We start from the raw sequence: 14314 nt of genomic DNA, 5'->3' as shown, positions 1-14314 counted from the left end.
ATATGAAAGCTACTTATCGCCGTTACGCGTAAATAAAATTTTGAAAAAGGAGAATTATGTACAGCTACGGTCATCCTGGATAATTCAATCCCGCTGTCATAACGAAAAAAGAAGCACAAACATGAACAACGATGAGTCTTCACAAGCTGCTGGCTTTCACAAGAAAACGAGTCGAAAAATTCTGCCTCATCAGCCTATAGTGTTGGTCAAATGTAAAGGCCAGACTGAAGCATTGACTCCTTACTTCAAAAGAAAAGAAAACACAGTCTAGTTGATACAATTAAAAATGTACATCAGTGTTGACAGTTTTTTATGCATTCTTCTAGCCATTTCAGAAGACTTACGTTTAAACCTTTTCCGGGAAAGCATGCCCCCAGACCCCTCTAGTTGTCTCACGTTAACGCGTTCACCTTAACCCCTCCCCCCCCCCCACTCCAAAACCCCGCTCCACGGGCCCTGTTTCATATACCACCCAAAGGAGCCGGTACCCCTTTCACATACTTACAGTAGAAACAAATTACATTGCATCTGTTTTCCTTGGGTCTATTCTAGATCGAGAGCATTTGAAAGCCACTAGGCTAAATAATTTTAATGACAGTTTTTCTCTCTTCTTTAGCTTGTGAAATTGCTATTCTTTTATATACCGCTAACCTGAAAGAGGTACGCCTTTCGGGCGGAACAGAAATTATGTATTTCAACACGGTTTGGATGTTGGCGAATCCAAACAATTCCGTTCAGTTTCTAAAGGAACAAAGTTTCCATTTTTATTAATTCTATAAAGATCTAAAGTTTTTGTTCACATGCTTCCCTTCCGTTTTCTTTCAGAAAGTTAGTCTGGAAACTTACGGACGTTTGATTTAAAATCCAGTCAATCCTACAACTCTTGTCTGACATACGAAATTTAAAATATTTTTCATATTTCTAAATGTTCCCATACGCGCCCCAAATGTATTTTCCCGAATTCCTCGGTTCCCTCGAAGAGTCTGGGAATAGCGAGGGGAGATTGGGACCTAAAATCAATATGGCGGCTGTTTTTGTACGTTTTCCGTCAGTCGTAGCAGTTTCGCGAGCTGTTTTTCTTCGCAGAACAATCAGAGTTTCATCAAGGACAAGCAGAATTGGCTTCCAACAGAAATCACGTAGTATGAATACAGTTTCTTCAAAAACGGAAGTAAACGGAGTCGAAATTCACCATGAAGTTGCCGGGAAAGGAAGCCGTGTTTTGTTGTGTCTGCCTGGAGCGCTTGGATCAACACAAAGTGACTTCGGTCCACAGCTAAAGGGCCTTAGCGATGAATTCACAGTCGTAGCCTTTGATCCTCGTGGATACGGAAGATCAATTCCCCCAAAACGTGATTTTCCAGCCGACTTTTTTGCAAGGGATGCGGATGATGCTGCAGGGCTCATGAAAGCGCTTGGTACGTTAATAATTTTAAAAGCATAAATAGGTTAAGGAAATCGAACAAAATGCGACACGGTCAAGAAAGTTTAGGGAAAGGTGGAGATGCCACATTTTGAAAATTCTATCTTCTACTATTCTTAAGGTGATTCCACCGATTGCACATTTCTGCGCATTATTTCTTGTGTCCTTGGGGACATGTTGGAAACATAATTTTATTTGCAGGTTTTCCTTGATGTTAATCCCAGCCTGTTAGTAAAATTAATGTTTTTTTTTTCTTCTATATAAGCATGGTGACCTATCTTTTTTATCTCGTTGTTTTAACTTAACTATTACCGTCTTTATGTAGAAAAATAGTTTTTAGAAAAAATTACAACAGGAAAATGAATCGTCACCAGAAACATGACCTTACCCCAACCAATCCTGAGCTCAAAATAGTCATACTTAGAACACACATGCAAGCGACATTTTCTGTGAATAAGTACTGCTAGCTTCATATTGTGTTACATTTTTTTCAAATTACACACACAAATTATCACAGAGGGTTTGATAAAATTTTTACAACAACTTTTATTTTTAGGGAATCACCTTAAAGCTCATGTTACTACAACAGATTTGTAAAGGGGATATTTTTTTAAGAAAATTATTGAGGTGCTCCGTCATTGGCCGAGGGGAAGTGAATATTTGGATTTATTGCCTGAGTTGATGAGGTAAAATAAGATTAACAATGTCATTACAGTGGCCAATTTATCTTATCAAGCCAGTCAATAAAACCAAACATTCGTACAGCCGAACCTCTTAATTACAGACACCAAGGGGACAGGAATAAGTGTCCGCATTATAGAGGTGTCCGTTTTAGAGAAGTAGGCTTTGTATGGTTTTCGGTCTCTCAAGGACCAATAGCCTGTGAATGCAAACATATTTCTGGCTGTCACTTCTCTCCGTCAAAGCGACAGCCGGAAATACATCTGCATTCGCAGGCTAAGGGACCAAGTGAACTGTCCATAATAGAGAGGTGTCTGTATTAAAGGGGTGTCCGTAAGGAGAGGTTCCACTGTATTACAAGAAATGTGTTGAAAGAATATTGCTTTGCTGTATCATTGTAGGTCATTCTAAATACACTCTCCTGGGATGGAGTGACGGTGGAATCACAGCGTTGATATTGGCAGCCAAGCATCCTCAGTGCGTTGATCACTTGGTTGTTTGGGGAGCAAATGCAACTGTTACAAAACAGGACGTTGAGCTTTATGAAAAAATACGGGACACGTCAAAATGGAGCCCTAAAATGAAAGAACCTTTAGAAGGTGAGATAATAATAATAATAACAATAATAATAATAATAATAATAATGATGATGATGATGATGATGATGATGATCCTTTTTTCTCAAAGCAGAAATTATGATTTCTGTTTTCTATTTTATTTTTTATAGGTTTTATATTTAGTTTTAGCTGTATAGTACTAACTGGTCATAGCATAAAGGTTATGCATGCCACCCTATATAGCTGTATTAATGTGTAAGCGTACAAACGTTCAGACTGATGATGATGATAATGATAATGATAATGATGATGATGACGACGATGACGATGATACTTACCCTCGGCAGTGTTTCTAGCACAAGGTGCAAGTGGGGCAGAACATTAAACTTCACAAACAAAATTAATAATATACATGTAATAACCATGGTTAACAAATTCCCAACTGGCAGAAGGCAGACCAGCTGGCTATTTACAAAAGTGGCCAAAGAGTTGAACTCTGGGCTACAGAGAAACAACGCCAGCTAGCGGTCAGAGCGGGACTTGGACCCTTTTGGTAAGCTACTGTCATGTGTGTTGAATGGTCTATTTCAGCTGTCAACATGGCAAAGTACCCTGTCAAACATTTGTTCAATAGTAGTCCAAACATTTTTACAAATAGTGAATCATGTGGCACTGGCCTGAAATGTGAGTCACATCTCTTTGCTGTAATATTAACCCACAAGAACAGACACCTTTTCTGGTTTTCAAACAAAAGTTGGAAAAGGTATCTGCTCTTGCATGCTACTGTGGTATTAACTGAGAAGCAGATTTAAAACCTTGTGCAGTGTGGATGCACAAGGCAAAAGGAAAAACCAGGGAGTTGATAATGTTTCAGAATTTAACAATCTCAGTCCCTCTGGTTCTTCTACCTCCGATGAGGGCTCTTGCCCCCCCCCCCCCCCCCTCTCAGGCTACCCCCATAGATCCACCAATGGTAACAAGCGCTGTTTGGTTTTGTTTTAGCATTGTATGGTAAAGAAGGTCTCCAAGAAATGCATAGTGCCTGGATAGACGCTATAAGCAAATATTATACTGACAGGGGAGGTGACATTTGTACAAGTGCAGTCAAGAATATTACTTGCCCCACCCTGGTGGTGCACGGTCAGAAGGACCCTCTGGTCCCACACTTTCATCCTGAGTATCTGCACGCTAACATCCGGGGATCCAAGCTTCATCTCATGCCGGAAGGGAGACACAACCTTCATCTTCGTTACGCGGATGAATTCAACTCACTTGTCAAGAAATTTTTGATGGCAAAATTATAGGGTGAAACGGGTGTTCATTTGGAGTAACTTCATCTGCAACCATCAGCTTTTTCTCAAGTTGTATAATATCATTGGAAATGGATGGGCTGATGTCAATACCAAAGTATCTGATACGGCAATATTTTTGTATGCCTGGGAAGATGTCCATTGAAGGAATTGGATGCGAATTTCAAAAATTCACATCAAGTTTAGCTAGCGATAATTTGTAGTGTTAATTTCCATGAACCTAATTAATAAAGTGGGCCGTTCATTTCTGCGATGCTTACTTCCATTGTCTCTACCCAAAGTATGATCTTAGTGACCGTTTCCATGTAACCTTGCGAACTCTGTTCTTTTTTACTAAAACAAGGTTGGACACCTTATGAATTTTACACAACGGAAAGCTTGTTTCAAACGTCAAAATAAGTTTGTAAAATCAAATTATTGTACGCCTCAAACCCGGGTCATTTCCTTCATATCTCCTATCCATATGCACTAGACTAAAGAGCACAGGCTGACGAAAATGGTAATTTTTAACTAATTCCAGAGAGTTAGCCATGTCAAAAAATGACAGCTAACCGTTTTTAAATCAGTGCTGAGGCCTAAATAGTGTAGATCAGTGCGAAACCTAAAAAAGGATATTCCCTGCCTAAATGGAGTTCTCTTCTCTCAGTTCTCTGCCTAACAAATGAGCTTCTGTTCTACGTCAGGGCTATCACGATTGAGAATATTACATTGTGTAGACGCCATAAGGTGTCCAGCCCTGTTTTGGAGTATCTATTATTGGGACAACCGTTCTTCTTTTTTCTTCGTTCTCCCGACCGCCGACTCTCACGCTGCCACACTTTCGCGCTCCCCCGAAAATAAGAACGCCTGATCGCAGGTTAGTTTCCATGAGGTCTGGTGGGATAGTGAAATTTGGGGGGAGGGGTGTATGCAAGAAAAATAGTTTAAATGAGGACGAGGGGGTCATCTATTTTTATGCGCATTTTTCAGTGCAACAATTCTGAGTGCTCACGGTGCACCAGAAGACACGAAGCATGATCAATTTACAAGACAGCAGTGACCCGATGCTCTTATTTATGCCTGGATTTTTATTCCTAATTGTTTTATTGACGATCAACGTCGCATCACTACATGCTCCTCAAATGAATAACGAACAAATCTACGTCTGAGCTTGAGCTTCCTCTTGAACCTCAAGAATCGCACCAAGCCTCATAATGCTTGGAATGCCACTCAGACTCTCCATGTTTTCATCTTTGTTTCTCCGAGTTCTACGAGTCTCATGTTTCCAGCTTCCACGTTTACTCAAACTGTCCAAACCTTCGCAGCTGCCTGCATGTTCCAGCACGTGTACTTTGCCTTTGGATTTACACACGAAGCGCAAAACCCACCACTGAAATTTGGACAGGATGTCTTTCCAGGCCGCAATGTAGCCTGCTCTGTATCGCTGGCTCACAAGTAAGCAGGTGACTGGATGCACAAATGGATCAGCGGTTGATAAAGAAAACGCAAATAAGTCGAAATAAATACTGCGCCAATTAGCGTGGTACAGGAGCATCACGCGAACCTGTTGAAAGAGGAAACCATGATTGGTCAAATAGTAAAAGATTTTTTTCCGCTAATATAAAGACTCTCAGACCCGGCGGGGGGGGGGGGGGTACTCCCCTATTTAAGCTATAATAATAATAGTAACAACTTTATTTATCCACGGAATCCTTATCACTAAAAGTGGTCTTCTAAAGAGCCGTGCGCATTAAACCTAGTGCTAAAAAGCTAAGGCATTAAAATTAACAAACACAATTGAAAAATCCTATAATAGGCCCTAAAACTAAGTTAGAGAAATTCTAAAATACTATTTAACAATTAGATTATGAGCTCGAGATTTCTATCGCGTGATAGTTGATGAGGGCGAAGCCCGAATCAACTATTACGCATAGAAATCGAGAGCGAATAATCTAATTGTTTTAGTATAAATCTACTAGTCGTTCAAAACTAAACGAGTAAATTATCTATTTCCTCATCGCAGACACTTCGAAAACGCGAAGAAGCGGGCGCCATTTTGTTGAAAATCGCTACTCACTATCTATCACAGAATAGATAGCGAGTAGCGTAGCCAATCAGAGAACGGCATTCGTGATAGAACACTAGTAGATTTATACTAAAGCGGAATAGAACCTATTTAAAGTAGTGGCCTGCTTAGCCTCCGCTGACAGACTGTTCCATGTTACTGCGCCCCTATAACGAAAACTTTTCTTGAGGGCCTCAGTGTTCGGTCGCGGAATAAATAAGTCATGTTGTGCACCTCGCAGATTATGTCTATGAATGGTATTAACGCTAGCGAATTTATCAGACAGGTATTCGGGTACGAGGTTATTTACAGTTTTGAACCGATTAAAGATTTCAGTATATAGGTATGTGCCGCCCCAAAGGGTATGGTTTTTTAGCCGTTTTGTTCTGAAAACGAGTATGGATTTTGACCATTATGGTCTTAAATCAGGTATGGTTTGCAAGGAAATCACGACAGGGTATAAACGTATTTGTATTTTCAACTCCAAATGAAAAGTAGAGAAAGAGAAGTATCCGGCCAAAACATATCATTTGAGCTGAATTTTCGGGTGAATTTTACCAATTCTTGACTTCGGCACTGATGTGAAGGTCTGAAAACGGGTGTGGAAAATGGCATGTTTTGGTCTGAAATAGGGTCAGGATTTGGAGAAGCGGGTGGCACACCCCTACCGAGAAATCGGAGGAATACCCCCCAACCCACGCTCTCAGACACCGTTCCATCCCTTTTACCTCGGCATAGGCGAACGCTTCTGTTAAGCATACACTCATAAATGGGCTTTTGAGCTGCCTTCAAGCGGAAACTCAGTCACTCCTGAACTAATCACACCAAACTGCTATAATTTTAAACTCTTATTAGTCGGTATCTCTCTTAATCGCATACCCAGTTAAAAGATCTGGATCCAGCCACCGATAAACACTACTGCTTTTAACCTCCTGTAAGTAGACGCTTCTCTCACACAGATTTTTAGGACGCTTTTCATTTGTCACAATTGGCTGGCCAGTTTGTAAATCGAATCCTTCATTTTGAGGGGATGGTGCTGCAAAATCTTGAGGAAGAATGACTCCGGAAATGGTGCGCACTATTTTCAAGAAATTCGAAATACTGGGATAAAACTTATCCTTCAAATTGGTACATTCCGTTTACAAACTGACCTGTATGGCCGGCCAGTTCTGACATTTGGAAAGCGTCCATGTCCCAGCCACACACAAACACTGCATTTTTAACCCTAGACAGGACACTCAGACACAGTCCCATGGCCACCCACACATAAACACTGAAGAAAAAAAAATATAGCATGCATAACGACTATTCCCGCGGCGTTTTCTACATTTTTCGCTTTCTGTACTGCGCGAAAGTTGGGACGAAATGAGACAAATGAGTGGAGCATTGGGAAGGGAGAGAAGAGAGAGGAAGAATGCTGTCCTCCCCCCTCCTCCCCCCGCCTCCTTCCTTCTATTTTTCACTCTCATAGTCAGTTAGTACACCAACTTTCGCGCAGACAGAAAGCGAAAATGTTGAAAACCATGCTAAACAGGCTAGAAAAATGACATTTTTAGGTACACTAATCATATACTGAGTGTATTGAAATCGTGTAATCTAATTTAATTTGCATTTCTTTTCGTACAATTACGCCTTGACCGTCACTGCCTTTTCCCCTTTTATCAAGATAAAGCACGGGAATGTATACAAATAATCGGAGGGCTATAAAAGCACTTCTGACTTACAGTTATATCGGATGATAATGAAGCCCTGACAGAGGTTTTAGGGGTAAGGTTTAACATAGGAAATGATTTTAGGGATAAAAGATAACTGCGAAAATAATTCTAGAGGTAAGAGATGACCCAGTTAAAAAAAAAATCGGTTGAGATAATTGCCGTTTTGTATGGTAATTTCAGATATTTTCATGAAGTTAAGAATAGCCCTCCTCAAAATTAAAGCCGGATGAGGGATTACCCAACAACCCGCTACCAGGGCCTTGATAATGGCGTGACTGAACGATTGTCCTTAAGATTTCTCAGTTTCTTCAATGACAAGCTTCGCTTTCCATCTAACTGTTCATTTTTGGGATAATCTTTCAGCCTTGGACCAGCCTCGTTCCCAAGGTTTGGGGAAAGACCCTGGGAACGAGGTTGGCTTGGACATCATCCTATTCGATATACCAGGCAGGACTGACAGGGGAAAATTGTGCTAAATTTCTCACCAGGACAGGTATCCAACAGAAGCTGTAAGATAGAGCCATAAGACTTGTGAGGTTTGAAAGTATGCTGGACTCACGATCTCCTCCCATCTGAGCACGGACCTCGGAGCTTATGGACCGATTCATTTTCTTTAAAGCTTTGAGCACTGAAATGTTCATTACGAGCATTAGTAGAATGGAAAGAGAGAAATTGCAAATAAAAGCGTGTACCACGACGGCTTCTTTGAAACTGCGCTTGGAGAGCGAGTACAAACACACGGCTATGGGCTGTTTGGTGAGTTCAACGGCATCTAACACTATTGGCAGAGTGGCCAGCGCCGCAGCGTGTATAGTGATGTATGACACTGCAATCACAATTTTGCGAAAGTTTATAAGTACCTCGTAGTAAAACGGAATACACATGGCTATGAATCTTTCCGCGGACATTACCAATGTTATCATCACAGTCATTGTGCCGAAGAACAGAAGACAGAACGTGGCCAATGAACAGCCGACATTGCCCGCCGGCCATTCACCAGCCGCATGGGCAACCGCTGTCCAGGTGTAACCGGTGAGAGCCAGACAAATTCCCATGACTGCTTGCAAGCCCATCAGGAAATTGTTGTATTGCTTTCGATTGAAGGAAGATTTCTTGAAAATGAGGAGGTAATAGGCTGCAATACAGTTAACCACGACAGTTATAAATGCAGAAAAGATTGTGCCAATTGCTAAGAAGAGATTCTGTTTAACTTCGAAGGACGTCATGATGAGATAAGCCTCTTGTAAACATGTACAGTTAAAATGATGGGTTGTCAATCATGAATGCAACCAGGCGTATTAAACCTTGATTTCTGGTGAATGTGTTCTATGCAGTTCACGTCCCAGGGCCTCCGAGGCTATTTTCCAAATGTCGTCCGAAACCTGAAATAACATTTAAAAATAATTATAAATCTGATAAATAGTTTAATCGATGTGTCAACCGTAAATTTGGAAAATTCTCAATGTCGAGAGCACCTGCCGTTATGTTTGCTGTTGCGATGTGCAGGGTAATATAGTGAGGTGAATTCCCTGGTGCTGTACAAGCTCATTTTGCATGTTCTAAGTCTGAATAAAATTCTGAACTGAGTGTTTATTTAAACTTTGAATTCACCGATGCCCTGTGTGCCACGTTAAACTGGCTCAACGACGAGTTCACTCCTTTGGTGAATCACGAGTGTAGGCCAGTAACATATAAACTTCGACTTTTTTCGTCTAAATTTACAAACTGCTGCAGCTAAATCGTTATTGGCAGATTTGATTCTGAATCTGACACTTTATGGATTGCAAATTACAGCATCGTGCACTAAAGAAGTTCATTTTCAATCGTACTGAAAAAAATTCAAGACCTTCGTGGTAGGAAAAAGGCTGACCTATTCATCAGATTTATCGGCGTCGCTGACAAACTCACAAAGCTAGCCGACGATCAGTTCGTCGTAAAACAATTCGTCTGAGGCCACTAGAATATTATCTGAAAGTTAAAAAACAAAATTATACTCACCAGTCACTTATTAAGGATGGTAAAATCTAATTCATTTCGTGTCGGCTGAGACAGCGCATTGCATCAAATGGCCGGTTTTCAACACGTCTTTAAAAAGCAATCTACTCTCAAGATTCGGCGAAACAATAACGCTGAATCAAGGTCTTTTGAAAAAAACTTTTACAGGAACTGAAGCCATTGAAAAATTAATATTCTTTGTGCGAGAAAGACCGAGTGCTTTAATAATCCGGTGCTCAGGAGTTTAAGCTAATGGTTTGAAAACGATTTGGATTTGGATTTAAAATGTTTTTGTCATGTAAATAATTTCTTAATTTTAATAAAAAAAAAAACATTGATAAACAAAATCCTCCTTCCGATTCTGTTCATGTCGATGTGTTGGTCAATACAATTCATTATCAACTCATAAAAGCGTTGCTTTGTTAGCTTGTATAGGCGTATGTAAAATTACGCCATAAGCCGAGCGTTGCCGCATAAAATTTAACAAGCTGAGAGATGGATGTAGGAAATTTTTTTTGCGTTGCGTGCCGTGCTGTAAGCCATGTTTTGCAATTTTTGGCGCCATTTCGGCTAGCTCTCTTTGGCGTCACAGCTTTAAATCGTGTATGTCAGCGATAATATTGCGAGTTGGACACGATTTCCGGCGCGACATTGCCCGGGATTGGCGGGACATGCCATGCTCGAATTTGGCATTTAACTAAATTTTTTTTATTAAATTTAATATTCTGTTGCTGGTTGATATCTGATCAAGGACAGGCCCAGGTAGTCATTATCAGAGATTCTCAGTTTAGATAACTGTACTGAAATTCATCGAGCTAATATAAAATTATCAGAATTATTGCATGGTCATGACACAGAAAACTGTGAATTAGAAATGAAAGCACTTTGCATGTTGGATACCAAACAATAACGACAAGTTTGTTAGAAAAAAGAGAATATTAAACAATGCTATTTTCTGCAATGATCTTATCGCAAAATGCTCGCTTTACTTTATTTCCATTTTCAGTTATTTCTTGAAACTGCCTGATTAAATGGAAGAGGGCTACCGACCGATTTGCAAGTGTTCTCGGGTATCATTTTCTTATTTCAGTGAATAAAGTTGTTGTTGGTGGTGCATAATATTTAGCCAAAAACCCTACGGGAATTAAACTCGGTGAAACTTCTTCAACTGAGTAAACATTGTTCTCGCGCTAAATTTAATGCTAACTAAAAACATTTAATTCAAACAACACCCTTATTGGATCTAGTGAAGCTGAAACTGAATTTAAGTAAATTGAAAGCCGTTTAAGTTTCTATCAACTTTGCTTCGTTTATTCCTTCATGTTAATATAACATTAAGCAGAAAAAAACTGTGGCCAATGTTACTAAGTTCTTCTATATATATCAGCTACCGACCAATCGTCAAAAAATCCTTTTTTCAAGGCTGACGCTGAAAGGCTTCGGGCTGCGGTTATCGGCCAGGTTAAATATTTGTTTATCTACAGGTTCCAACATCATTGAAACGTAAGACTTTGTTTTTTTGGACAAAGTGCTTAACATAAACACGATGAACTGATACACAATTCTGTTCAATTTGTTATATTTGTCCTCTTCAAACGAAAGCTGCATGTTCAATCTCTAGTCTGACATGGCAGTACAGTACAACGGTGTTTTATTCGAATCAGCTTCTACTGATATTTAAAATTCTAGTGACTCTCTGTTGGCGGCTTTGAATTTAAAAGAATGAATGTACATCCCGCCGCGAACAGTTGGCCTAGAAGAAAACTAATGTTGCTTTTAAACTATTAAAGCACTACCATCGGGAACACCCAATGGTTCAAACATTAAAGCATGCTAGCTAAAATATTGTGTATAACTGCATTCCCACATCAAATAATGGCCTCTTAAAAGGCAAATTTCGGTGCGAGTTTACACAGTTTGACGTGTTCTGATTCTTTAGCTGAAAATTCAAACTGCCGAAAATTTTAGGTCATGGAATCTTATTCCCTGAATTTACAAGCTGCTGTTAGCTTTCCGAAAATGCTAGCCGGCCTTTTTTCGTACTTTCAATGACGAATAATTTGCCCCTCCGCGAAAACAAAAGGGATAAGGCCAGTTTCAGCGTTGCGGAAGTTTGAGGTAACCTTGCCTAAACAAAACCCCTAGCTTTTCTTTCCAGTTCAATCCAAATTTCTGAGGAGTGTGATGCCTTTCCGAACAGATATTCTACCGAAACAAACCATTAAGTGCACCTGCAACTTACCTCAAGTCTTGTTAGGCGGCGAGCAACTGAACTGGCCAAGATGAGTCCATTACTTAGCCGGACTCGCGCCAGCGTGTGCGTCACAATTTTAGTTTTACTGAGTACTGACTTAATTTTCAAGTTTGCTTGCGTATTTAGACCAATTCAAAAAACTCATTGGCGTCATTTGGCTCATTTAACATCTTTCAGCTCCGAGAAATAATTTAACATATCTTCCCTCTATGGTCTTCTTCAGAGATTACTATTGTAGCAAGAATAATAAACTACATTTCAAACGATTTTTGAAACACTTTTTTGGGGGGCCATTTGCATTGTCAATTTTATAAACAAATATTTACGGACATGGCACGGAAAGTTAATTATGTACAGGAACTGAATCAGTGAAACACAATTAGTCTCATTTTGCATGAATGATAGTTTTTATATGTGAAAAATTATGTTATTGCAGTTATATTCTATTGGGAGCCTTCACAGCGAGCAGCTAAGAGCTTAAAATTAAATGGTTTTGTTAGTGAGCTGCGATCATTATCTTGAAAATTTCACCGTTGATATCAAACTCGGGATAGCTCGAGTATTTTTTCTTTGCGGTCTTCGTTTATCAGATGGTGATAAGTTACTTACATTTAGCATCATATTTGGCAAAAATGAAAACATTTGCTGAACGGTGGCAAGTTAGAGAATAAAAGTTGTAAATTACGTTTGCGCGCGTGTGATTTTAGTTCTTTTAGAAAGAAAGACGAGACAAATTATGGCCGTTTAAGAAATACTGCGCAGGGCTTCATCTCGGAGAAGATGAATGCTAAAATAGTACGTTCAACATATTGAACGGCTAAATAAAGAGCTATAAAGAACACACAAACATAAAGGCAACATACTGAAAATGATAGCGTCAGTATTTAACAACATTATCATGTTTCGAACATTTCAGTTCAGGAACTGAACGTGTACTGAACGTGTACTGTGATGTATTGGTTGAATGCAATAGATCTTGTTTTCTAAACATCCAGAACTATGTCTTGTAGCTATGTCTTGTGTCTCGGTGGTTTTTCGTTTTTCACCAGAGGTAATTTGACAATTTGGTCTCAGGTTATACGAATAATTTAGTTGTTTGGCAGGTGGAGCTGTTGGCCCAAAAGCCCCTTTAAGCTCTCGCTCTGTGGCTAGGCGAGAGGTTCCCTGCTACCTACCACAAATATTCTTCACAGGAACATAACGTTTATTGCAGATCTTGACTCGTTCTCTTACAGGCAGAACTCAGGAGCTTTTACTGAAAAACATTTGTCATATAAGACTCGTAGCCAATAGTATTTCGACAACTCAATTTCACTTGCGTAAGCTTGGCAAATGGAGGAAATTCTAAAGAAATTACTTTTCGCGCCTTTTCAAACTGAAGCTAATTCCTTATTCGAAAGAACAGCAGGTGTTCAACACCTATGTGTTTTACCTGATGGTTACAAAGGCTCCGATATTTCCCAAACTGAGTGAGATATACTTTTACTGAAAAATGTCCCGTAACATAAATCGCCTCAGAAAGTCGGATTTACTTTTAAAGAAAATCTACAGTTTTCTTCGCAAAATGTCAGCTGAAAATTTCATAATACTGGAATGCTAACTCATTTGTTTTTGGAGGGACAAATATCTCGATAAAATGACGAAGCAAGGTCATCTGGTATTTCGGTAAACCAACAACTGCTCGCACGCGTAAATTCGGCCGATTCCTTTTCTCAAAACGTTTGCAACTTAAATCACAAACATTATATTTTTAGTGTTTAGGGTTTATGTACTCGTTGAGTTCCCTGTGTGTTGGGTGTCCTGTGTTCAATGACGTCATATATGTGCCACTGCAGTAACAGTAGCTAGACAACAACACAACGTCATAAACGGAGCACCAGTGCTAGACTCTACGGGCTCCTTGGTCAGCGGAGGGTCGCTCGCATACATACATCGTGTACCAGTCATGCATTGGTTTGACATCATCTCATCGCGGAGGAATATCGGCTGGTACCTAGCCGAGCTGGCTAAAATCAGGCGATAGTCCTTATTAATAACAAAGCACAGTTTAGTGCAGAAGCGCTGGAGATGGTCTTTTTTTCTGTTACATTCTCCTCAACACACGAAATTACGTACATCGCACATCATAACCCACCCATTAATTTTCGCGCGATTATATTGGCTACTTAACGTCACGAGCTGCAAAATCACAGTACAGTTACCACGCAATAACCCGTCTGCGTTAATATTTGTCCTCCGGTTATTTCCGTCGAAAAAAAAAACAAAGCGAGCGGAAAAAGTCAGCTCAAGAGTTCCACCCAACCGCGCGCACTTTAAGTACTTCCATCACAAATCC

At 39.9% G+C, this 14314-nt stretch overlaps 2 protein-coding genes across 3 annotated transcripts; one reads left to right on the top strand and one right to left on the bottom strand.

Moving 5' to 3' along the window:
- Nucleotides 1-990: 990 nt before the first annotated feature.
- Nucleotides 991-4219, top strand: LOC146487081 (serine hydrolase BPHL-like). The gene is made up of 3 exons (XM_085090252.1): nt 991-1418; nt 2506-2703; nt 3664-4219. Exons 1-3 carry the CDS (start codon nt 1022-1024, stop codon nt 3963-3965), a joined length of 897 nt encoding a protein of 298 aa, XP_084946378.1. The 5' UTR covers nt 991-1021; the 3' UTR covers nt 3966-4219.
- A 799-nt stretch (nt 4220-5018) lies between these two features.
- On the bottom strand, nt 5019-11192 carry LOC146487080 (uncharacterized). Of its 2 annotated transcripts, XM_085090238.1 has the most exons (3): nt 9601-11192; nt 8216-9112; nt 5019-5514 (listed from the first exon to the last, which is right to left on the bottom strand). In XM_085090238.1, the coding sequence occupies exons 2-3, from the start codon at nt 8954-8956 to the stop codon at nt 5110-5112; spliced, it is 1146 nt and encodes a 381-aa protein (XP_084946364.1). In that variant the 5' UTR covers nt 8957-9112; nt 9601-11192; the 3' UTR covers nt 5019-5109. The 2 variants fall into 2 exon arrangements, with proteins under 2 accessions (XP_084946364.1, XP_084946367.1); XM_085090241.1 differs by lacking the exon at nt 9601-11192 and having other exon boundaries at nt 8216-9287.
- Between the last annotated feature and the right edge of the window lie 3122 nt (nt 11193-14314).

Source organism: Pavona decussata, unplaced genomic scaffold (genome assembly GCF_977016875.1).
Source record: "Pavona decussata unplaced genomic scaffold, jaPavDecu1.1 SCAFFOLD_19, whole genome shotgun sequence".
Classification (NCBI taxonomy): domain Eukaryota; kingdom Metazoa; phylum Cnidaria; class Anthozoa; order Scleractinia; family Agariciidae; genus Pavona; species Pavona decussata.
The sequence above is the reverse complement of the archived record's forward strand: the minus strand, read 5'-3'. Positions and strand labels throughout refer to the sequence as shown.